Source organism: Bufo bufo, chromosome 6 (genome assembly GCF_905171765.1).
Source record: "Bufo bufo chromosome 6, aBufBuf1.1, whole genome shotgun sequence".
NCBI classification, from domain to species: domain Eukaryota; kingdom Metazoa; phylum Chordata; class Amphibia; order Anura; family Bufonidae; genus Bufo; species Bufo bufo.
In genome coordinates, this window is record NC_053394.1 from 70,594,728 (window position 1) to 70,621,825 (window position 27,098).

The window sequence follows — 27,098 nt, forward strand, 5'->3', positions numbered from 1 at the left end:
TGGTGCCACTCCTGTTCATGGGTTGTGTCTGGTATTGCAGCTCAGCTTCTGTGACGTGATGGGGCTGAACTGCAATGCCACACAAATGGTGGCAGATTTGGCACTGTTTTTTTTTTAGAAGAAAGTGGTGATATTTATGTAATTCATGGCAACCCCTTTTAATATATGCCTTTGTAATGTGAACCTAAGGAACTAACCACCTGTTTTATGAAAAAATTCTATTAACTCCAGTGACCTACATGTTTTGTGTGCTGTTGTTCCAAAACTGGGCAAATCTGTAGTGCACATCCAATTTTTACGTTCTGTGTTCCGTTTTTTTTTTTTTTTGTCTCATTTCAAACCAAAGGCATTGTATTTCATTATCCACCGTGCATTGCCAGACTTCTTTCATATAAAACGTGATTGGCTCTGACATTTGCTCCACCTTCGCAATATAAGCCGCTTCTCTCTTGCTTCACCGATAAATAGGATTTGAAAATCTTTTTCCTGGATCAGTTTGGATTTAATCAGTCCATCGCACAAATATTAAAGTTGCCACGCACACCAGTTGTCTCCTTCAGATGCTCAGCGCCCCATTGCCTCCGTGACACTTGTGCATAAGCTCGTGTTTCTTTGCTATATGACCAAAAATGAAAACCTTGCCTTCCTGTCGCCGACCGCATCTACCCACGACACTGGTGGACAGAGAGTTTGATTGAGCTTGGCATTTGTGAAATGCGTCTTCGGCTGGATTGGGATAGACAGAGAGCTGTGAACTGCCAAGCCAACAGATGCAGCAAGATTAATAGCAAACTTGGCAGGCTCCTGTAGTGGGGAAACCTGCATTAGCAGATAGACTGTCTCTTCTACCAGCGTGTGCCTGCAGGCACAAATGGAAAGAAGAAACTAGGACTGAGCAATGCTAGGACTCAATTTTACATATGGCTGTTCAGCCACAGACGGAGGAGTTCTTCTTTTGTCAAACAGATTGTGTTGTGCACGTTTTGAGTAAATATTCAGTAAGTTTGCTACATGGTATGGGTGGTTTAATTCTTGTGTACTAGGAGTAGATACCTCGCAACCTCTGACTGCCCAATGCCCAGCTCTGTCCAATCCAACCCAGTCCCCCCACACAGTAGTTATGTCCCCTCAGTTTCCCCTTACAGAAAGAATGCCTTGTTTGTTCCCCCACTCAGTGCCTTCAAACAGAAGTTATTCCCCCCATACAGTAGTTCTGTCCCCATGTCCCCTTACAATAATGTTGCCCCTTTAGTACTCTCGCACAATAGTTTTGCCTCCCTTACAGTAGTAGTGAAGCCCCTTAGTGTTAACGAAATAAAAAAGTGATGCTCACCTGGCCCTGTTCCCCCGATGAACGAAGCACATGATGCCCGCTCTCCACAGCTTTGCAGACAAGATGCCATTATCACATCATGCCTGCTGCCGGGGAATGGGGCACGGCATCCTGCTTCACCATTGTGTCCAACAGGATACAGTTGAAATTGGGACAGTCCTCAGTGATCCCCAAACCGTGGGACAGAGCCGATATGTAGGACTGTCCTGCTGGGCCTGAGATGTTTGGGATATATCGGATTGCACTGCATTTGCTTTCTGTTCCCTGCCCTGTACCATGACCGTTTAAAGAGGACCTTTCACTTGTAAAAACTATGTGAACTAAGTATGCTGCCATGTAGAGCGGCGCCCGGGGATCTCACTGCACTTACTATTATCCCCGGGTGCCGCTCCGTTCTCCCATTATGCCCTCCGGTATCTTTGCTCTGTAAGTTATAGTAGGCGGTGTCTGCCCTTGTCCTGTGGGCGTCTCCTTCTCCTAGGCTGTAGCGCTGGCCAATTGCAGCGCACAGCTCACAGCCTGGGAGAAAAAAAACTCCCAGGCTGTGAGCTGTGCGCTGCGATTGGCCAGCGCTACAGCCTAGGAGAAGGAGACGCCCACAGGACAAGGGAAGACCCGCCTACTATAACTTAAGAAGCAAAGGTACCGGAGCTTATAACGGGAGAACGGAGCGGCGCCCGGGGATAATAGTTAGTGCAGTGAGATCCCCGGGCGCCGCTCTACATGGCAGCATACTTAGTTCACAATGTTTTTCCAGGTGAAATGTCCTCTTTAAAGCATTGTGTCTACATTCAGTGACTTCCTGGCTATACCCTTCGCATTGGTATCTATTTCAGTGGCAGGATCCAAAGGAAGCCAAGGGGAAGAAATGGAAGTACCTGTATCTAATGTCAGACCCCACACCCTTCCCATAGATTGAAGGAGGAAGCACATGGGGTGACATGTGTCACTGTGCACTTCCAGCACTCGTCCTTCTTTGTGGAAGTGGTGACTTTCCGATAATAGGAAGTGTAGTTGTATTATTACCTTTTTACTGTGGCTTTAAAGAGACGCTAAACCCTTATCTTCATTTACATGTTCATGTGCATGTTTTGCTAATCAGCCATTCTGTTTCCTGTAGGAGCTGTACTGATCGTGGCAGTGGGGGTCTCTTTTAATAGCACATAGCAATACAACTAAAAGATGATCAATCAATACTATTATGTGCATGTTAGGCTAATTTCTCACTAGCGCTTAGTATCCAGCAGGCTTTTCAGCAGCGAACAGCCTACCGGATCTCTCTGCATTCCAGCATTGCCGGACGCTAAAACGGCATCGTCCAGCCCCATTAACAGCAGATATGGCGAGCCGTAAATGGACGATTCAATGGACGATTCTCTGCATATTTGCCGAGTTGAGGCCGGATCTCCGACGTTTTAGCTTCTGGAGAGATGCAGCATGCTTTACCTGCCGGGACAGCCTGCTGGATGCTCAGCGCTAGTGTGAAACAAGCCTTTTTAAGAGAACCACAACTGTTCATGGTTTGGAACACTTACATGTTATTTTTGGGCATAAATTTTTTTTCCATGCAGAGAACTGAATCATGGCAGTTATTTGTCTGTGCCCCATGAGTTTCCCAATGGAAAAATATCTCATCAGCTTTGGCCAATCTGCACCATTTTAAGGTCAGCTCAATAGGCAATGGGGCAGAATTTTTTTACAAATTTTACAAATTTTCTTAATAAGCCATTGTACTTTGGAGACCCCAAGGTTATGTGCCTTACTACAGAAGGTTTGAAAATATGATTTATATACTCTGCCTTGCATTAAAGTTCATTTCTGAGTAATATTTATTATATTGTATTGTCTATTTTTGAATAGGGGTTTCTGCATGATTGCGGATATTTAGTCACAGCCCATCATTTGTCTGTATTGCAACTGTTCCAAGATCACGTGGCATTCGAATTGTTATTAGAAACATTGGTTAGTATAGACTGCCCTAAATCATGGAAACTGCTAAGCTGGCTGTCGTGTAATCTGCCTTCTAAGGGCTCATGCACAGAGCCGTTGCCCCGCCATGGCCGTATTGTGGCCCGCATACGGCGGGTCCGCAATACATGGGGCACCGGCCTTGTGCACCCCGCATCACTTGAATGGGTCCGCAAACCCGGAGATGCGCTGCAGAAGCACCTATCGGAACCCCACGGAAGCACTACGGAGTGCTTCCGTGGTGTTTCTGGCCGTCCCTCCACACCGCAAAAAAGTAGTGCATGCATAGGGGTTAAAGGGTGAGACTGCCAGGACAACGCCCTTTGGTTTAGCCCAAAGCAAAACCTATACAGGGATCTGTAGTGAAGTCCAGATTCCTGTATAGGGGATTAAGGGTGAGATCACCAGGACAACGCCCTTAGGTTTAGCCCAAAGCCAAACCAGTTAGTGGGTCCATTCCCACTACCCGTTACAATGTTCTTCCTCTTTTGAATATTAGGATCCTTGCTTATTGCAGAGCCTTGAGGATTCAGCTTGTACCTGTACCCTGTGGCTTTGGACTGTGGAACCATTGGCACTCTTTGTTCTGGTCCAAACGAGGGGGAGTAGATAGTGGGATGGCACTGCTTACATCCTACTTATTATATATGTGTCTCATATAGATACCTTCCATCCCAGACAAGCAATCCAAACTTCGGTTGTGCTCAGCCTAATAAAGTCCTTGAGATAGTGCGAATATAGAAGAAATAGTTGGCACTCACCCATTCGGGCTAAAAACGTCTTCACCTTTATTTCGACAAACTTGCTGTAAAAACAGAAGGTTGTGGGGCGGACAGCAATCTCACACACATTATGTTGTCGAAATAAAGGTGAAGACGTTTTTAGCCCGAATTGGTGAGTGCCGCCTATTTCTTCTAGATTCGCACTCTTTGTTCTGTTGTATGTTTCCACTGTACAACACAGATGCATATGAACTAAGGAAGTTTTTTTGTCAGATGCTGCACAAATTTAACATACTCAAATTATCGCATGGTCCATCAGATGCTGTATGTTTTGCTTCTAGGGAAGAATATATCTGTACAGATGCACACCGGGCTGAAATGCACCTTGTACATGAGCAGAATGCAATTGAACGTAGCACCTCTGTATGAAATTTTGCCCTAATAATGCGTTACTGTGATGCATCTCAGCAATACATTATTTTTTGAGGGGAACGGTTGTAGAAGAAACATTTTTAAATGATGATGATAATCCGTCACTCTCATATGGGATTAGCCCTGGTGCTCTGACTCATAAGTGCCTGGAGGTAAGCTATTTATGGGGCCGCTAAAACTAATATTTATCGCTCACTAGGGTATTGCTTGGACGTTGAACAATGGTATCAAGCCGAGTAAGAAACCTACCAAATCTAGTAACTCGAGTCCAAGAGAACCTTGACATCAGATTTGCATAACTAGTGCTGATAGCATGTTGCTGTGCAGAAATACTCGGGATCCTGACTCAGACAACAGCTGTTCTAGGATTCCGGGAATTATGACTTACCAGCAGCTGTCATCACTGACGTATAATACAGGTTCACCATCAACCGGGTGGGGTAAAATAGTGACCTAATAAGGAAAGGTACCCCATTATTGTCTCCTCCCCGTACAAGTGTGTATTTTGAAATAAGGAAGCTAATATCCCTCGTTCTCCAGTCACGAGATTTATTATCCGGATTTATTATCCGTGATTTACGGTATTATCTGTGTATCTTCCTACGTTCTTTATTTACATGCCTTGATTGACCATGAAGGCAACGCCTGCAACACAAAAGTGTTTTAATATCCATATAGTAGCGCCACATTTCCACTGTGCTGAAGTTACACGTTGGAAAAAGACAAAAGTTCATCAAGTTGCCACCTTGGTGGTCAGAGTTGGATTCTATAGAATCAGAGGGTCCTGATATTTAGGCTCTTCAATCTGTGGACTGTCACAGTCATTCATTGGAGGTATGTGACATCAAATCTGTCTGACATATACCTCCTTTTACGAATTAAAGGGGTTGTCAAAGTTTTTTTTATTTATTTTTTATTTATTTTACTAAAATGCCAGAAGGTCCTATCCAGCGCTGCCACTTTGTCCTCTTCCCCGAGCCGCAGCCAGTGACCTATTGTATGGCTGCAGCAGTGACGTTCTGTAAACGGCTGCAGCCAATCACTGGCCTCAATGCTCTCGTGCATACACTTCTGAGGCCAGTGATTTGGCTGCAGTGGTATACAGAAGGTTGCTGGGTACAGTTGCAGAAGATGACAGATTCGTGGCGTGGAATCCGCTTGGGAAAAGTGGTACTTTTTAAAAAAAATCGTTTTACATGGCTCTTGGCACTTTACAAAAAAAAATTTAAACTGTGACAACCCCGTTAACCCTTGCTAGTAATAATTTTGCTTGTGGTTATTGTGAAAATATTTTATTTTTACTATAAGATATTGCATCTATAGAGAAAGTAACATTTCTCTCATTATTCTAGCAGTACTTGGTATATAGAATGATTTTCACCTGCTTTGTGAGTCGACCGCTTTGATCTGAGCCGAAATGACTTTGAACGTAAGAATTCTGTGTATGGGAGAAGCCTGGCTCATGGGGTCTGGCCCTATCACCCTCCCCACCGAGGAATATTTCTCTAGCGGAATAGCAGAAGAGACAGGCTTCAGATGAGAGGCCAGCTGAGGTGTCTGCAAGACAATTCTGGGGCTGATTAGAAAGTCAGATGTGCTCTTTTGGCAAGTTGAAAGGGAACCCGTCAAAGCAGTGACATGAGCTGCGGCTCTGGCACTCCCAGGCCTTGCCTCTTTGTGCAGGAAGGAAGGATGATCGTTTGGGAACCCACTGATGATTGCGCTTAAACTGTTAGCATACACGCTGTGCTTTCTTCTCCGGCAGCCTACGCAGTCATGTACAGTACATTGGTGTTCTTTGTAGTTGCATTATTGTAATATTATCTTCCCAGGCCAGAACAGAAAACTCACCTTGTACAGTGCTTAGCCTGTAAGCCGAGGACGGAAAGTCAAAAAAAAGATTTGTGAATTGAAAATACATTTGATTGATTTTCTGTTACTTGGTTGTAGAAACAAAGACCTGAAGAATTGATCTGAATATGTAGTGTAATTTCAGAAGAACCCGAAATGTCATACTAGCATTTACACCGAAAATTTTTTGTAAATCAGAGCAGCGATCAGGCTGAAAAAATAACTGATGCAGAATCTGCTTCAGGGTTCTGCTCGGTTTGGATGGGTTTTTTTTCCCCAGAAAAAAGAGCTCAGTAAGAATTAATATGCGGACTCCCCATTGATATCAATAGGAATGATTTATATGCATTCTTTGTGTGGAATTTTCACCAAAATCCACAGCATACAAACTGTTTGTGAACCTACCCTCACATTGGATGGTGCTGTTTGCAGTACCCAATGTGTTGTGCAGTCCATATTCATGGTGACCAAATTACACTTACTTTCATTCAGTTGTCTAGGAGGTAACTAAGGGCTATGCAAAAATAACGTGCCGTTCATTGTCTATGTAATAATGCTACACAGTGCCTAAGTGAATACCGCCATATACTGCTCAATTAATGCCAACACACAGGGTTTAAAAAACAGTCACAAACGTAACGTAATCTAGTAACAGTGCATACTATACAAGGACTTTTGTGGTGCCTAAAACACCAGGGTTAACTGATTGCACCATGCATGGCCGCACTGGTCATGTACCCCAAAGGCCGGCCCTTAGACTGGTGGCTTTAGAAAGTTTGTCAGTTACGTTTTAGATTATTCTACAGTTTCTTTTTCTTCATTTGAGATGCAAAGTGACAACCAGCATCCTGTTGCTGTTTTCTGCAAAATGGAAGCCACAACTGAAATTAAAAAAATGACAGTACTTCTGTGAGGCATTATTCACACGTCTGTGATTCACGGACATGTGCTGTCCATGTTCTCCATCCTTTCATTTTAAAGTAAGTATTCACTCATCCGTGTTTTAGACTGGTCCATGGTTTTAACATGGAAGCGTGCTCTATTTTTGTCCGTGTTTTATGGATCCATCACGCTCATTATAGTCTATGGGTCCATAAAAAAAGAGACCCGACACAAACACCATCCATGGTTTCGTTCATGTTTCATGGACCATTTATAGCAGATGCTCTGAAAATTAATTTGCAGTTGTGCAATTTCAGTTGAACACGGACGACACACGGATGAATGACTGACCATCTTATCACGGGTTTTATTAGACATGAACCTGTGAATAAGGTCTTAGGAAAATAAACTTCTGATCTAGGGCTCATGCACATGACCGTATCTATTTTGGGGTCTGCAAACCACAGATCAGCAAAAAACAACGAGTGACATTGTGTGACGTGCGTATTGCATCCATTTTTGTTAAATTGTAACAATGCCTGTCCTTGTCCACAAAACGGACAAGAATAGGACCTGTCCTGTTTTTTTGCGGAACGGACTTGCAGACATACGGATAAGGAATGCAGAAGGAGTCATTTCCTTCTTTATTTGCTGCCCCATTGAAATAAATGGTTCCACATAAGGGCGGCGAAACAAACGCAACGGACATGGACAAAAAATATGTTTGTGTGCATGAGCCCCTACTGTGCTTCAGATCCCATGAAGCTTCCGGTCAGTTTCCTCTGGTTTTTAACCTTGATGCCTCCCTGAGGTGATGCTTTCTATACGGCTTTTGGTGTGCAAAAGTTATATCGAACACTTGCTGTGATAATTTGGGAGGAATAAAGTACTGTTTTTGGGAGGGTATTTTGTGGTGCCGTTAAATTTTGTAATACGTGTAACATTTTCCTAAAATGAGGCCAAAAGTGTGTAATGTCTCGTCTGCCGCACTACCGGCTGGGTAAAGGGATGGTATTTATCAACCATTGAATCTGTAGAAAGTATATTTTGACCTATTCTATTGACCTGTCTGACCAGCAGAAGGACAGGAGCTTCATGTAATGGTGCCAAATAAAAGATTTTTCAGCCTGTGTGAGTATGAGGATATGAGTAAATACTATTTGTATTCCCCATAACACAACTGGGATTCCACCTTGAAATGTATAAATACATTGATAATTGGGTGTTGCCACTCTGCTTGTCAAGGGTTGTGTCCCTACACACTGTCGGCTGTGATTGGGCAGCGACGGGCTGTGCAGGGGCACCCCTTCTCCCTTATAACACCCAATTGTCAATGTATCCATATATTTCTAGAAGGAATTACAGGGGAACATCCATATTCCAGAATTGTTATATCATAATAGTTAGACCAGTTTCACATATGCGGCACAGAAATCTCTGCCGGAGTTCTCTAGCCAGATTGTGCCACGTGCCCATTGACTATAGCTGGAACCGGTGGGGATCCGGCCGCTTCCCGGCATAAATGCCAGGATTCAGACGGAGAAAAAACTGTTCCGTGCAGAAATTTTTGACCAGCTGAAAACCCAGCAATTATGCCGGGGAGCGGCCAGATCTCCACTGGTTCTCATTATTATCAATGGGGTCCGGAGGGCACATGGCACTATCTGGCTATGCTGGACCCAGAAAACTCTGGCAGGCTGTTCCGGCAGAGATTGCTGTGCCACATGTGTGCAAGTAGCCTTACTTGACAGATATGTCAGGAGATGACGGATCCTTTTGAAGCTTAGAAATTGTTTTTCATATTTAGCTACATGATAGGAGAGCAGCAGAGGGATAAGACGGTGCCCGCTCTTGGCAGCGCCTGAAGTTTCATATCTTACCCCGTTCAACAACAGGCTCTTATCTTAACCATTTATTGCAGGCCATGGCAGACATTCTTTACTCTTCAGACGTGATTTAGGGCCTGTTTTTATTTGGCATCTCATTCCTTGTGCGAGGGGAGTTCAGAATCTCATAACAACAGGGTGGAGGATTGTTTGGCCCATTTCCTGTACTGTTCTCTTCCTCTTCTTGGTCAGAATGCTTGTGGCAGACTATGAGCCGTATGTTCGTTCTGTTCTGCAGCACAGTCTAGTGAGAGATAGAAAAATAGCAGATGCTTACAATAGCGGAGCTTTATATAACTTGGATGGGCTATTTTATAATGGCGTTAGATTATCAAAAATGTATATTGCTATTTAAAGGGCATGCATCACACCTTGTATGACATCTTCCATCTTTCTCTTATATGTCGGGAAGATCTTCTTGTTTAATTAAAGTTCAGACTAAGGCCTCTTTCACACGGGCATCGCGTGTGAGGGCCGGATAGGATGCGGGTGCGTTGCTGGAAAATGCGTGATTTTTCCACACGAGTGCAAAACTTTTTAATGCGTTTTGCACAGGCGTGAGAAAAATCGGCATGTTTGGTACCCAGACCCAAACCCGGACTTCTTCACAGAAGTTCGGGTTTGGGATCGGTGTTGTGTAAATTTTATTATTTTCCCTTATAAAATGGTTATAAGGGAAAATAATAGCATTCTTAATACAGAATGCTAAGTAAATTAGAGATGGAGGGGTTAAAAAATAATAGAAAATAATTAAACTCACCTTATCTACTTGTTCGCGCAGCCCGGCTCGCCTTCTTTCTTTCTTCTTTGATGACCTCGGGTAAAAGGACCTTTGGTGACGTCACTGCGCACATCACATGGTCCATCACATGATCCATCACCATGGTCTACTTTCACACTTGCGTTTTGTGTGGATCCTTCATGGACGGATCCGTTTGTATTATCTTTAACATAGCCAAGACGTCTTGAACACCAATGAAACTCAATAGAGGACTGATCCGTTTTCTATTGTGTCAGTGAAAACAGATCCATCCCCATTGACTTACATTGTGTGCCAGGACGGATCTGTTTGGCTCAGTTTCATCAGACGGACACCAAAACGCTGCATTCAGTGTTTTGGTGTCAGTCTCCAAAGCGGAATGGAGACTGAACTGATGCAAACTGATGTATTCTGAGCGGATCCTTTTCCATTTAGAATGCATTAGAATGCAAACTTTTGCGGATCTCACAAACGGAAAGCAAAAACGCGAGTGTGAAAGTAGACTTATCTGTCTTAAATATCTGCTTATTTTTCCTAAATCTTCTCATATTCTCTGATCTTGGATGACATTTTGGGGCTTTGGAACCAATTACTCAACTTACAATGGTTTCAACAATGGTCGTCCTGGAACCAATCAATATTGTAACCTGAGGGACCACTGTAATGTTGTAATAATACGTGCTTATGTATATGTACACACACATTCATTGTATTGGTACCAAATAGGAAATAGTTTATACCAGGGATGCCCAACCTGCAGTCCTCCAGCTGTTTCAAAACTACAACTGGACAGCCTGCAGCATGCTGGGAGTTGTAGTTTTGCAACAGCTGGAGGGCCGCAAGTTGAGCATCCCTGACTTATACCATCAACGAATGCATTTTTTCATTGTTATGTAAATAAATAATTAAATACTAAATAAAAGAAAGTTAAATAAAAAAATAAGAGCTGGATTTCTGCTCATATAATACTGCATAGTAATTTCTATCAGTTATACCACTGTTCACCACTGTCAGAGGCAAATACTTCATATTGACTGCAACACAATAGTGCCCCCATCTCTAATGTTACTAATGTCCAATTCAATCAACCCTTTGCTTTTGAATGGCCTGAGCTGAGACACAATTTATGATGACCTGGTTGCCTCATGACTAGAGATGAGCGAACTTCTGTTTTAAGTTCGGCGTCTAAAGTTCGGCTTCCGGTTAGCGGAGGATCCCGATATGGATTCCGAATTCCGTTGTGGTCCGTGGTAGTGGAATCAATAATGGCCGATTATTGATTCCGCTACCACAGACCACAACGGAATTCGGAATCCATATCGGGATCCTCCGCTAACCGGAAGCCGAACTTTAGACGCCGAACTTAAAACAGAAGTTCGCTCATCTCTACTCATGACTAAAAATGAAAATATTTTTGTTGGAATCCCTTCTTTAAAAAACTGTGTAGATATGTAAGTTTATACCGTGTACTTGTCAGGCCATGCTCACCATGCAAATTTTTCACACCGAAAAATCAGCCACGGACCCCTGCTGACCTTGATGGAACTTGTTCCCAGTTTAATACATGTAGCTACGTGTACTAAAATGGTAGTCACCCGGAAGTAAGGTCAGTAGTTGCTTGACAACTTGAACTCAGACACCAGACAGAATAAACTAATAGGTAGCTGCGTGAAATTAACCTAGATTTGGGCCGTTAATTAAAGGGGTTATCCAAGTTGTTCAATACTGATTACCTATCCTCGGCATAGGTCATCAGTGGGGTCTGACTTTTTGAAGAGTTCCTAGGCCATGTGACCTCATGTTTATCGGTCACATGGTCTAAGCGCAGCTCAGGCCCATTCAAATGAATGGGGCAGAGCTGCAGTACTAAGCACAGCCACTATACAATGTATGGCGCTGTGCTTAGTAAGCTGCGAGGAGGCTGCTGTGCCCACAGTCTCTTCAAACAGCTGATTTGGTGGGGGTGCCAGGAGTCGGACCACACCAATCAGATACTGATAACCTATCATGAGGATAGCTCATCAGTATTAAACATTCGGACAACCCCTTTAATCTGTGTGTATCCCATTAGTAAGACGGAGAAAATCATAAAACGGGGTATTTTACTGCACAAGCATGTACGGCTGGCTGGGTTCATCCACATTACACTGCTTGTTATCTGAGGTGTCTAATATTCCATTACTCATCCCTCCAACACATCGATTCATATTTTATTAGACAAAAAGTAATAAAGCGTCACTTTCTATTATGAGAATATTGCCCATTCCGTGTGTATGATTGATTCTATTAAATATTCTATAGTGTCTTAAATATGCAATTGAATATTAATGCAAAGATATTCTGCTGAATTATTTATTGAAATACTGAGCTGTTACAAAGTATTTGATGAATCGGTGAGCAGATATTGCCCGTTTCTGTGACAGGAGGCCCTTTTTGCTTTGTCTAGTTTGGAGAAATTAGAATTTCTCTAGGAAAATCTCTCATTCTGTAAGGAGTATTTGTCTCCAGATATCAGACAGTGTTCTGTGCCTTCAGGTAATTGTAGGCATACTGTGAAGCATGAAATCCTAAAATGGCTTTCGGGCAAACACAGACGCTCCACCTTGGAGCCACGCTAAATAATGGACTGGGGTCCTACTGCAGGAACATTCCAGTAATAACTTGCCGGGGAAATGTCAAATTCTCCATGGCTGCCCCGCTGACCTTTTAGCTGAAGGCCTCATACACAGAGGTGCAAGTATGGTATGTCTGTATGGTGGTGTGTTAGGATGATATTCTCCATGGCTGAAGGCCTCATACACAGAGGTGCAAGTATGGTACCACAGTATGGTGGTGTGTTAGGATGATATTCTCCCCGAGAGAAGATTCCTCTGTAATAGGGATCTAATGGAAGCACACCCAACATTAAGGGTGTGTTCGCACATTACGCATTTGCCTATGACAAATCTGACGCGTCTTTGCAAAGGGTTTGCGTCAGAAATCCGAGTCTAACAAGAGGAACGAACGTGCTATTTTTGGGTGTGGCCGATTTTTTTTCCATGGCGTAGACTAAAATCCACGCAGATGTCTTCTGATGCATGTGAATAGATTCCCATTCATTGCATTGGAGGCGGCTTGTGAGTGTATTTAATGAGGATTACGGTGCAGAATCTGTGCAGAAATCCTTGGCAAATCCAGAGCTTGTGAAGGGGTCCCTGGAGGGGGGTATTTTAAAGGGGCTGGACACTTTATTTCCAATTTATACATGTGAATAGTGATGTTCATAATATGGCTATATATATATTTCATGTTTGGGGCAAGTTCCTAGATGATTGAAGTCATGCCCACCCTGCTCGGCTAACCTACTGTCCCACTCATTTAGCACTTCTGTCCATGAAATGGCTGCAGGAGGAGGAGCATGTGACCAAAATTGTTATCAATCCTCCTCCATTGAGACACAGTGCGCTCAAAATGTTGGGATTTTTCCTGCCTATTTTGGGCAAGTTAAAGGGGATGTCCACAAAAGAATTTGTGCCTCTACCAGCGGTATCTGTAGAGTAATCCATCCACACCAGATCCCACTCCATTCTGGATACTGGGCTTTTTTCACTGGATATCCGGTTCTTGTCTGCCAACTTCTCTATGGACAGGGTCACATGCACAACTGCAGCCATTGACTGGCCTCTGCGGTGACGTATCTCTGCTGAGGCTGCAAGGGCACATAACCCTGCCTGTGCAGAGGATCAGAAGTCCATTGATTAGAGCCCATGAACCTGAATGGAGTGACAGGGAGCAGGTGGGTATGGATTTCTTCACAAGGCTGGCTTGGGGGCAAATAAAAAATAATAATCTGAACACCCCCTTTAAGGCCTCTTTCACACTACCGTTTTTTTTTTTCCGTTTTGCGGTCCGTTTTTTGCGGTCCGTATACGGTCCGTATACGGAACCATTCATTTCAATGGGTCCGCAAAAAAACGGAATGTGTTCCGTATGCATTCCGTTTCCGTATTTCCGTTTTTCCGTGCCGTGAAAAGATAGAACATGTCCTATGTTTGTCCGCAAATCACGGTCCGTGGCTCAATGCAAGTCAATGGGTCCGCAAAAAAAACTGAACACATACAGAAATGCATCCGTATGTCTTCCGTTTCCGTTCCGTTTTTTGCTGAACCATCTATTGAAAATGTTATGCCCCGCCCAATTTTCTCTATGTAATTACTGTATACTGTATATGGCATACGGAAAAACGGAACGGAAAAACGGAACAGAAACGGAGACACAACGGAACCCAAAAACGGGACAACGGATCCGTGAAAAACGGAACGCAAAACACTGAAATGGACATACTGTAGTGTGAAAGAGGCCTAAGGGTCAGTGATTCTGGAGAGTCTGGATTAGACCCATGTGACCCGGATTGCCCAGAAAATATTTGGTGTCTGTCTAATAATGGGTAATGATCTGGACAGATTAATAAAGATGACTGTGGCCAATTATCTGCCGTTCAGTGCCTGTGTGTGGTCATGCATGTGTTATTTTAGTTTATTAGTCAGATGAATGTAATTTATAATATCATGGAGCTTGACAGTTGTTTTTTTGTGTCGCACCAATGTTGCGCAACATTTATTGTAGTGATAGTCTGTGGTGTCGCACTGCGACGCGACAGTCGCAAAGAATCCATCCAAGTTGCATTTTTGTGCGACCATCGCGTCACAGCGCAACATGTCGCAGTGCGACAACATAACTATCATTACAATAAATGTCACGCAACACATTTGGCTATGTAGTTGTACCCCTTTTGTCGCGTGACAAATGTCGCTGTGTAGCCTTGGCCTTACTCAGATTCATACAGGGGTACAGTGAAAACTGGACTTGTTGCCCATAGCAACCAATCACAGGGCAGAGTTCATGTTTTCAGAGCACTTTAGGAAATGAAAGCTGAGCTTTGATTGGTTGCTAGGGAAAACGAGGCCTGCTTATCTGATAAATGCCTCCTGCTACTTTACTGCAGTCCTCATTAAATTCTCCAGCCTTGCTCATCACGAATGCTGCATAAACACTTGATGAAATGATTAGGCATCAGTCATAACTGACTCCTTAGTGACTCTCTATTCCTCGTTTTTTATAACATACTAGATAACGGGTCCAGGAAATGAAATCTCTTACCTGTACTTGGCTTTTAATGACGCCAGTACTTGTATCTTCCAGCTACACATAGAAAGGCATGTTTAATAAGGGATATGTTGCTATGACAACCATCTTTCCAGTCTATTAATTTAATAAAATAACGTGGGGGGTTCCTTATGAAAAATTCCTATTTCAATGACGTTGCACTGAGATGAGGATGTTGCCTAATGAACAGATTTTGATAAAGATAGGAGAATATTAGTTGTAATGTGTATTTGCTGTATGGTGTTTTAATATAGAATAACTAGCGTTTAGCAGGGTATTATAATACCGCCAAACAGTGCCACAAATAATGCAGAAAATAATATTTTTTTGCGCAGTAATAAATGTAACGGCAACTGTTCAGCTTCTTATATCTGGTTGAGCTACTTAATGCAGCTCATCTTTACAATCTGCTTGACCCAGAGTAGCCGCCTCTATGCAAGTCTCTAGTTATAGCAGATGTCCTGGGCTGAGCAATAGAGATAATACATATTGCTGTATTGTTACTGAACAGGCTCCCGGAAGACATTACTGTAAAGGATATAATGGGGAAAAAAACATGAAAAACATGCAAGAAAAAGAGAAAAATTAGCACAAATGAGAGAGATTTTAGCTGGTATTGCATATGGCTGTATACTGAAGGTTTGGGGAGATATTTGAGATTGAGAAGAAACAGATTTATAGCCTAAAGCTGTTCATACAAATGCTCGTTCTGCCGACCGCCATTCCCTCAGCACCCCCTTCCATACTCACACTGGGCTCGACCGAGCATGTATTTGATCAGCATTGGTTAAGGCCTTTTGCACACGACCGTTGTTCGGCCGTTCCGTGCATTGGGGACCCCCTGTTTGCAGGCCGCAATACCGGCCGTGCGCATGAGGCCTAAGGGGAATAAGCTGCTGTCAGTGTCATTTTTCTTTATCAGGACACCCGCATTCACATTAGATAGTCACCCGGTCCTGAATGACCGATGTTTGGCACACGTTCCTCTAATGCAGGGGTCAGCAACCTTCAGCTTTCCAGCTGTTGTGAACCTACAGTTCCCATCAGGCTCCGTTGACTTCTATGGGCGTTCTGAGAAGAGCAGGGAAAGTATGTATGCTGGGAGTTGTAGTTTCACAACAGCAGCTGGAGGTTTCCTACCCCTGCTCTAATGTATATGGCCATCTTTATCTGTATGATATATATGATATATTCAGCAAAACTTTTTTAATCTTTCTTCTAATAACCCAGAACAGGTCTGATTATGTGGCACTTGTTTCCAGCACTGACTATAATGTGGAATTCTAGAAGACGGGAAGCAAAATACTGAGCAGGGAAAACCATTTTTGGGATTTTTTATTTTTTTTTAGTTAAAATATAAAGTTATAGGGTTTCTCAATGTAGGTCTTTTACCTTTTGCAAGTCAGTATTATTTATTTTCATCAGTTATAATACATACCGATATATATGCAGTACATACAGTGCTCAATATTTATTCACCGCTGGTTTTGTTTCAGGGTACTAACATATTGACACAGTTATTTTAGGCAGATTTTAAATGCCACAATGCACCCACCTACTCAGAATATTACTTATTTAGTGATGGGGAGAGCATTTGATTTCTGGTGATCCCCCTCCTACACACAGTACTCATGTTGCATGATGCTGGCCATCTTGTGGGTGGATGTTATTAGTCAGTTATATTGAGAATAATATAGTTACGCTAATGTCTTGAGGTTTCTTTTTCCAATAACCCTATCACTACCTCTTCTAAGACATGGAATTCCTCATAGCGTCTCATTACTTATTCTGCACTCTTTTCTAATATGCTGAAGAATAATTAAGTTTACAGAAGTATTAAGTTACCCAGGGTTGATGAAATCTCAGAAGCCCGAAACCATACTCCTGGCCCCTAATTATTCTAAATAATTTTCTGTTAATGGGATCACATATTTCCTGGGTTGATAGTAGGTCATACTGGCTAGTAGACTGGGCTGAACAGCTTCTGAATTGTATGTCATTTTGTCTAGTTCTTGAGTTGGATTTACACGGCCCAATATTCGGGCAGATTATCGGGAACAAACGTTCCTGCGAACACTCGTTCCCGACAATCTGCCTGTCTTAATGTGCCGCCAGTCATGTGATGAACAAGTGAAACGCTCATTTATTGGGTGAACCTGTTATTCGTGCAGCCACACTAATTATCATTTCTGGGCAGCAGATTGACCTGCCCAGAAACAATGATTCTGTATGGGGATGAGTGATCGCAATTCCTCATCCTCATACTGTGGAGGAGATCACTGAATGTACATGCAGCTTTCTCCTTCACTGGACAAGCAACCGACTGTCAGGAAGGAACACTTCCTTCCCGACAATCAGCTGTTACATTTGGACATGTAAACCCGCCTTAAGTCTCTATCTTCATAGGATAGGTAATCATTATAAGATTAGTGGGGGTCTTACACTGAGCACCCCCACCCTTAAGCTGGAAATAACATACCGTGGTATTTTTGGCACTGGCAGCAGCTGTGCCAAAAACTTGGAGCAGGATCCGGGCTAATCCTCCCCTTGAAGTGAAAGGGAAGCTGAAAAAAAAAAAAACACGCATCAAAACCGCACAGAAAATCAGCACAAATTCTGATCTGATTTTTTTCAGTGCGTTTTCAAGGCGGAGTTTTTAGACATTTTTTTTTGTGCCGCCGGAAAACCCGTATGTGTTTTTTACCATTGTTTTACCGCTGTATTTGCTTGGAATGGAATTGCTTTCACTAGATGGTTATAGTGTTTTCAAACTCATCAACTTTTAAGGCATTTGATTTTTCTGAGTGGCTCCAAATATGTGTAAAAGCTGCAGTGTGAAACTTCACCCAAAAAGTTTTTAACATTGAAACACACAAATTTGGTTCCTGAGAGCTGATCCTCCGTTCTTATTTTAGGAGTCAGAAGATTTTATGAGATAGGTAGCTTTAGCATAGAGGATGTATGCTCCCAAGTTATCAGTATTTACCACATTTCAGTTAATTACTTTACACGTGATTTCCTTGAATACTGCAGTGGTGATATCAGAAATGGTTTATTATAATCACTTTGAACTTCTCTTAGGCCAATTTCACACAAGCAACTTTTCCATCTGGACACGTTCCTTTTGCAAATGCCCAGACAACACTGATTTTGGTTTCATACAAAACCATCAGAGGCCTTACAGATAGTAGCTGTTACAGGTCTATGTTTTGATTATTATTGATTTGATGCAAATTTTTTACATTTCTTTTTCCACAATTATTGAGTATTTGACATGATGTTGTAACACTATGCCCCACTATATGAATCAGAAACTCTTACTGCATGTCAAGGTGTTGGTCGAAAGATTTAGCTTTCCACAAGTTATAGCTGTAAAGAATAAATCAAGGCAACTAGACTTAGTAACATAGTAACATAGTACATAGGGCCGAAAAAAGACATTTGTCCATCCAGTTCGGCCTGTTATCCTGCAAGTTGATCCAGAGGAAGGCAAAAAAACCCTGTGAGGTAGAAGCCAATTTTCCTCACTTTAGGGGAATAAAAAATTCCTTCCCGACTCCAATCAGGCAATCAGAATAACTCCCTGGATCAACGACTTACTGTAGATTTCTTGAAAACGTTTCACTTGTTCTTCCAACGAGCTTTCTCAGGGGAATTGAGAAAGCTTGTTGGAAGAACGAGTGAAACGTTTTCAAGAAATCTACAGTAAGTCCAGTTGCCTTGATTTATTCTTTACAGATTTACCATGACCTGGATTAATGAGAACCTTCACAGACACTTTCCACAAGTTATCTTGAATTTTCCAGGAATGTATTAGAGACCAAATGAACAGAACAGTAGAGATGCCTATGGTATGGATAAGATATAAAAAGGGCTGACAAGAATTAAAAAACATTGCTGCCCACATCCTAATACAGCTTTGAACCTATCCTCAGAATGTGTATGCTGTTGCAGCTCAGCCCGAGGTATGGCCCAGTTTTTGGAAGAATAGCCCCTATAAGCAAAAAAATAAAATAAAATATTGCAGACCCCCACGTTCAGCTCTCAGGAACCATAGTTAGGAGGTTCCCCTTTGAAATGTTTTCCAGATTCCTAATTTTTTGCATTACCAATCACATTACCAATAACGTTTAGGACAGCTTTGAATTTGGTGCCAAAAACTCAGTTTTAATCATGGAAGTTTTTCCTGAGCTTGGATCATTTACTGTCCTTAGTGAAGTTCTCAAAGCTGGTATTTTTTGGCACATTTTCCCTTCTTCCATTCCTCCCCCCTATTCTCACTATTGATGTTATTCAGGCATTGCTGTGCCTCCAAGGGAGTAACATTCAGTGTAGGTTGGAGTGCCCTGAAATGTTTTCACAGGGCTCTGCAGAATCAGCAATGGGGTGCTGTGCCGTGAAAGACTTTGGCTCCAGCTGGAGCTGATCCCGATCCATGACTGAGGCTTACACTCTATTGTGAAGAGCCGTAAAATAAATTAAAGGGCTATGCCTTCAAGTTCTAATGGAAATAAAGATGTTAAGTTATGTCCTAAACTTGTTTGAAAAACTTGCCCTCTGCTAAAACTTAATCTCAATATGAGCAGGATCCATGTATTCAGGAAATTGCAAACTTTACTGCATTTCTGAGTTTTTGTTGTTGTTTTGTTGTATTATTAGAATTCATACATTCTTTGGTGACAGGCGCTGCTATGCCTATAGCTTCACTTCATGGAGACCATTACCACATATATGGATAAAGAGCAGATGTCTTCCTTCATTAGATCCTGTGATGGGATCTTCCTATTGCCTTAAATTGAAGCCACGGCACCAGTTAGCTGATCACCACATGTTCAGCTTCTTTTTTTTTTTTAACCCTGAACGATTGGGTGCTCTGAATCTGCCAGAAAAGGATCTACTTGTTGCAGCAGCTTTCCATTGTAGCTCAGAGTGTTGTCTTAAGCCCTAATAGGGTACATGTGAAGGGGATATTCTGGTAGGTCAGCCTCTTAGATCAGGCATAGCATTGAATTCGGTGTAAATTCTATCAGGAGGAGCCACAGAGGGAAGAAGAGAGCAGGGACTGTGCATTTATGTAAAGCCTGGGTGACTGTGTGACAAAATGGTGGCTCCATAGTTGCTGCTATAACTTAGCTACTTTCTGGATACCGCTTTCAAATGAAGAAGAGGTCATTGTTTTAGGTTTGTCTTCCAGCTTTGCTACAAGTTGGGTAAGCAGCGACAGGGTCCTTTCTGGTAATAATGAAGGAAGTAACGCCCACTTATCATGCACTGAACCTTTCCATAGTGGGGGGACTATATTTTCAGTCATCTTGTGGCTTAACGACTTCTCAGGTTGGCCTCCATATTTAACCTGCCACGTTGTGACTCAGTAGGTGGGGCTTTAGTTTTATGTAAGCCACAACTGTAGAAAGCATGACAAATAATCTGTTCATACTTTTATTAGATAAAACTGTTGTATAGTATTGCCTGTTAATTCTTTGCTTTGCACTCGAATATCTGATGCAAGCCTTGTCCCTTTTTCTTCTAATGTTTGTACCTTTTTGATTTACAGAAAATGCTTATGAAACAGCAAGATCGCTTGGAGGAGCGGGAACAAGATATAGAGGATCAGCTGTACAAACTGGAATCTGACAAGAGATTAGTGGAGGTGAGTGTAAGTCTACAGTGAGCCTTGGAGATAACGGAAACATGCGGTGGTGGAGATGGCCATTTTGAAAAACAGTGGTTGCTGTTAAAATGGCTGTTTTCTGTTCAAAATGGCCTCTGGATTTTGGGGCAGTTTGGCATCGATGATCACCTTAGGATCTGCCAGATTTGTTGTACAGCTGCTCCTAATGACGCCTTACTGATTAGCATACACCCAGAGGCTCTGTTCACACTGGGGTTGGAGGCCTTGTTCTGAGGTTCCATCTGCAGTTCCACCACCTTTCACAGTAATCCTTACTCGGTACATTCTTATATAGGATTGCCAGAGATAGCAGTGCACTGTACCCAACCTCCACTTTATTCATTTGAAATAATTGGGTCATCTGTTCATGATCAGTGGAGTCAGACCCCCATCAATCAAATGCTTATCTTCTAGCCAGTAAATAGGTGTTAAAGGGGTTGTGCCATCTTGGACATTAATGGCATATTGCCAGGATATGCCATAAACCTCATATAGGTGCTATTCCCACTTCAGGGACCTGGTCCTATATCCGGAATGGGGCCTTGAAGTGATGGGAGAGCAAGCCTACACAGCCTCCCTCTAGTGATTGCCATGGGAGTTCCAAAAATAATTGAGCATGCTTGCTCAGCTAATTTTGGAAGTCCCATAGTAGCGAATGGAGAGGATACATCACATTTGTGCTCTCTTTTTTTTGGGTGGTCTCCATTCTGGAGATATGAGTGGATCCCAGAGATGGGACCTGCACCTCTCTGACATTTCTGGCACTACCTAGCATTGTGCCATAAATGTTCCAGACAGGACAACCCCTTTAAGTTTTGGTACAAAAATAGCGTCATACATTCTGTTCTAGAACTGCCGATGGATGCTCAGAATGGAGCCTCCGACTGCGGTATGATGATTTTGGTTGATGAGAATTGTAAACTGGTCAGTAACAATAATGAACACTGATCCTTTAGTATTATAAAATTGGGAAATAAATAATTTTGGGGAGCTGCCATTTGTTCCATTAATATAATCCCATATAATCACTGCTTTAGAAGCCAGTCTCCTCTACCTTGCCAGGGTGCGGTGATAATAACATTCCTCTTCCAAGACAAAGGTGATTGATTGCATTCATTTATTGCATGGATTATATTCCAATATGTTGGAAATCTCCATGTAGGATCATGAATGCTTCCACGGATCAGATCTGCCCATTGTCCTGTAATCTCATCCTTACCTCTCGGTCTGTCTAGTGCATGCAGAAGACTTTCCTTACAGTAAATCTCATATGAGGCATTCTTTTATGGTGCCATGACGACTTATTTTTATTACTGTATACCGGTACATTACAAATCCAGATTTGGTTCACTATACCTAGATGTTGCTGTTTGCCTGACCAGACTTTTATATGTCCTGACCTCTACCACCACCCCTATATTCACATACAAGTTCAAATCCTACATGTATTATCCTTTCCTTTGAGCAATACCCTTATTATTTCCATTGTTTAGATCATCATCCTTCATTATCGTCTGTAATTTGACAGCAGTTTAGAGCGGCAGACTATTATCTCAAGGAACAGAAATGGGGCATCAGCAAATTTGCTATTTAAATGAATGCGTATTGGAGAAAAGCAATTAATTTAAGCTGTCACTGGCTCAATGAGGTGATTGGAATGGCTGGCGTTAACACCGGAAAGTGTTTGCAGCCTCGGTAGAGAAGCTGAAGTTATAGCCGAAGAAAATGAAACTTCTGGGTTAGGCCTCATGCACGCGACCGTTGTGTTCCGTTCCGCAAAATGGGGTTCCGTTGCTCCGTGATCAGTTTCCGTTTTTGTTTCCGTGTGTCTTCCTTTATTTTTGGAGGATCACCAGACATGAAGGAAAGTAAAAAAAAATCTAAGACAGGTTTGCCATGCAAATGATAGTAAAAAAAAAAAGACGCGGATGACCATCTTGTGTGCCTCCGTGTTTTTTAGCGGTCCCATTGACTTGAATGGGTCCGCTAACCGTTTTCCGCGAAAATAATAGGACAGGTTATATTTTTTTGACTAACTGGAACCACGGATCACGGACGCGGATGACAAACGGTGCATTAGCAGAGTTTTCAACGGACCCATTGAAAGTCAATGGGTCCGCAGAAAATCACGAAAAACGGCACAACGGACACGAAATAAAACAACGGTCGTGTGCATGAGGCCTTACCCTGCAAATCCGACCACCGGGGGCGCAGAGGTCCCTTCACAGACCATACGCTGCATTAAATGGGGTTCTAATGTGGAAACAGGGTGACATGGTACTGTATGAACATATGGGAAGCTCACACTTTGTGATTTACACATTCAGAGTGGCTTCTGAATGGGGGGTGGAAGGTGTGAAAGGCTGTAAGACAAAGCTGTTTACTTATAAATGCACTACAATATCTAAACTATTAAAGGGGTTGTCCCACGAAAAATATTCCACAGTTTTCAAACCAGCTCCTGGATCTGAATACTTTTGTAATTGCCTGTAATTAAAAATTTTGTACAGCCACAGAGATAGGCCTCATGCACACAAACGTATCTTGTTTACGTTCAGTTTTTTTTTGCGAATAGGATGCGGACCCATTTGATTCAATGGGTCCGCAAAAAACGCGGACAGCACACCGTGTGCTATCCGCATCCGTATGTCCGTTTCGTAGCCCCGCAAAAAAAAATAGAACATGTCCTATTCTTGTCCGTTTTAGGTATTGTTACAATGGATCCGCAAAAAAAAACGGATGTCATCTTTTTTTTTTGGATACGCAATTTGCAGACTGCAAAACACATACGGTCGTGTGCATGTAGCCTTAGTCAGTAAATTGTATCCGTATTAATCAATAAAATGTGTCTGAATAACTCCACCTGCTGTTTGTTCTTTTTCTGATTTCTCCGTCCACCTCACTGAGGTGGTCGCACGCTCTCAGTTAAAATACATGTATGATCCTGCAGACGCCGTGAGCTGCCTATGAAGCAATAAAACACACAATATACAGTATAGAAATAAAGGGAACTGTGGCAGTTACAGGGAAAGAGCTATGGCAGAAAGGAAATGCACCAGAAAAAGGACTCCTTCCCTCTGGATCCATGTGAGGTACAGGGCTGGTTCTAGCTTTATTAGTAAAAGATTGTCATGTACTAGATGATGTATTATTTTCATTTTTTACATCAATCATGACATAACCCCTTAAGAGTGTTGACCGATATATATTTATTTTAACAAATGTGTTGGAAACCCATTTACTGATATGTAGTTATTAGAAGATCAGCGCTGATTTCTCCCTTTGTGAATTGCTGCCCCGTTAGCACAGCCTTCTCCACGGACTGCATGGGGCACCCATACTGGACATGGCCTCTGATTTAGGGCTCATGCACATGAAATTTTTTGTTACCGTGTCCATTCCGTTTTTTGGGGTTTTTTTTGCGGCCCGTATGCGGAACCATTCACTTCAATGGGGTCGCAAAAAATGGAAATGACTGTGTGCATTCCGTTTCTGTATGTCCATTCCGTAAAAAAATAGAACGTGTCCCATTATTGTCTGCATTACTGACAAGGATAGGACTGTTCTATTAGGGGCCAGCTCTTCCGTTCCGCTAAATACGAAATGCACACGGACGTCATGCGTATTTTTTGCGGACCTCAAAATACATATGGTCGTGTGCATGAGCCCTTAGGCTGATGTGACCAGACACATCTATCAGCCTGCTCCATAGGATTCCCATGCGCAGTCTTTTTCCTATGGAGGAGGCTGGACATGTCCGGTCACAGAACCCTCCATCGGTGTTTAGGATGGTAGCACCGTGATCCTGCAGACGCTGTGAGCTGCCTATGAAGTGATAAAAGGCACACTATATAGTATAGAAACACATCGTAGCAGCGTCACCCTTGTCTTATTAGAAGCTGGCTCCTCCGGATCTCCAGCAGCTCAGGGCTCAGATCACCCTGCTGCTCCTCCTGGCAGTGGCAGGAGGAGCAGCGAACACACTGAAGACTAAGCACAGTGATCTGGGCATCCACTTTACAACTGGTGAATAACAAAGTCAAAAAGTGACTGCCCTATTGATTAGGCCTTGTCAGATAACCAGTCAGCCATGCCTATGCCTGATAACGTTTGTCCGGATATCCTGAAATGTATATGGCCATTTCATTTCGCACAGGTTATTAGTATATAACAGGTGTCTCTCTGGCGTGTCTGTGTTGATCACCCAGCCCCCTTCCACATTCACATATGGCTTGACAGACCCCTACTGCACCGGGACTGACTATCTACAGGGCAGGGCATTTATCGGGATGACTACATCTATGACGAAGTTTATTCCCAGCAGATTGTCCCATCTGCATCCCTATGCAAATAAGGTGATGAGGTAAGAGCGATATGAAGCAGCTTGAGCAAACAGTGAGATAGCAGCATTAGAAATATTAAAATACTAAGTATTACTGTGTGCATTCAGCTATATATAATATAAGGCATATAGCTCCTTTGACTTTTTTTTTTACGGAGGTGGAAAGTGAAGTCATTGCTGAGCTGGCGGGCCTAGGATTCCGTTTTTGCACTTACTTTACTTAGGCCTCTTTCACACTTGCGTTGTCCTGATCCGTCGTGCACTCCATTTGCCGGAGGTGCCCGCCGGATCCGTAACAACGCAAGTGAACTGAAAGCATTTGAAGACGGATCCGTCTTCAAAATGCGTTCAGTGTTACTATGGCAGCCAGGACGCTATTAAAGTCCTGGTTGCCATAGTAGGAGCGGGGAGCGGGGGAGCAGTATACTTACCGTCCGTGTGGCTCCTGGGGCTCTCCAGAGTGACGTCAGGGCGCCCCATGCGCATGGATGATGTGATCACGTCACCCATGCGCGTGGGGCGCCCTGACGTCACTCTGAAGCGCCCGGGGAGCCGCACGGACGGTAAGTACACTGCTCCCCCGCTCCCCACTACACTTTACCATGGCAAACAGGACTTAAGTGTCCTGGGAGCCATGGTAACCATTCAGAAAAAGCTAAACGTCGGATCCGATAATGCGCCGAAACGACGTTTAGCTTAAGGCCGGATCCGGATTAATGCCTTTCAATGGGCATTAATTCCGGATCCGGCCTTGCGGAAAGTGTTCAGGATTTTTGACTGGAGAAAAAAGCGCAGCATGCTGCAGTATTTTCTCCTGCCAAAAAACGTTCCGTTCCGGAACTGAAGACATCCTGATGCATCCTGAACGGATTTCTCTCCATTCAGAATGCATGGGGATAATCCTGATCAGGATTCTTCCGGCATAGAGCCCCGACGACGGAACTCTATGCTGGAAAAGAACAACGCAAGTGTGAAAGAGCCCTTAAAGGGGTTTTCAAGGGTCTTGATATTGATGACCTATCCTCAGGAAAAGTCATTAATATCTGATCTGTGAAGGTCCGACACCTCGTACCCCCATGATCAGCTGTTTCCTGCAGCCTCCAGAACTAGCACTTTAAATGGTGTAGGAAACACAGCACTGTTCAAAGTGTAGTGGCCATGCCAGGTTACTGCAGCTAAGCTCTCATTCACTTTATCGGGAGCTGAGCTGCAGTAACCCAGTATGGCCACTACACTTTGAACAGCGCTGTGATCAATCTTCCATTCAAGAGCTTCGTCTTGCATCGGAGGCTGCTGTTCCCTGAGTCTGCCTTGTGGCCAGGATAACCTACCTATAGTTTTAATTTAGCCTGACAATAACATCACCATCTAGTGCAGCAGTCAATATCTACCTGTAGCCTAATATAATAAAACATGGCGTTTCCTACTACTGAGTACTCTGCCAGTGTTCTTAGAATGACTCTGCACAGACAGGTAAATCACTGTTGCTTTTGGTCTTTCCTCCGCTCAGGAAAAAGTTAACCAGCTGAAAGATGAGGTCCGGCAACAGTACGAGAGACTGCACCAAATTTTGGATGAAGACATGAGAAAAACGATGGATATTTTGGATAAGGCTCAGGCCAAGTTCTGTAACGAGAATGCAGCCCAGGTTCTGCACCTGAACGAACGTATGCAAGAAGCCAAAAAGCTCCTGAGCTCTGTGCAGGTCATGTTCGACAAAACAGAGGACATTAACTTCATGAAGGTAAGGTGGACCTCACATATAGAGATAGTCAAAGAGGGTCTGTCATGGTGGGGAACTTTATTTTGGAATGCTGTACGTGCTACTGGAGTCCACAGATTCAGATCTGGTTCGTTAAGCTGTGCTATATGCTGAAGATTATAAGATTTTGTATGATGGTTCCATGACCTTGCATAGTCTAGTGTGTGGATGCAGTAAAGCCAATGACTTACAGTACATAGGTAGTTGGTCGTAGTAAATTTACATCCATCTTTGGACACTGGCTTCTAGCCGCTGCGAGAGCAAAAGTGAAGGTTAAGGATGCTTCATTATTATATAAATTTTCCTCCTGTTTGCATGACCTATAAGGGCATTCTTAGCATTTG

The 27,098-nt window shown here is 43.0% G+C and overlaps 1 protein-coding gene across 1 annotated transcript in view; it reads left to right on the top strand.

Moving 5' to 3' along the window:
• TRIM8 (tripartite motif containing 8) overlaps positions 1-27,098 on the top strand; it is a 78,574-nt gene that overhangs the window by 42,742 nt on the left and 8,734 nt on the right. Inside the window, exons 3-4 of the mRNA XM_040438837.1 lie at positions 20,534-20,629; positions 26,503-26,736. Coding sequence (XP_040294771.1) covers positions 20,534-20,629; positions 26,503-26,736 — 330 coding nt within the window. The remainder of the gene's footprint in view (positions 1-20,533; positions 20,630-26,502; positions 26,737-27,098) is intronic.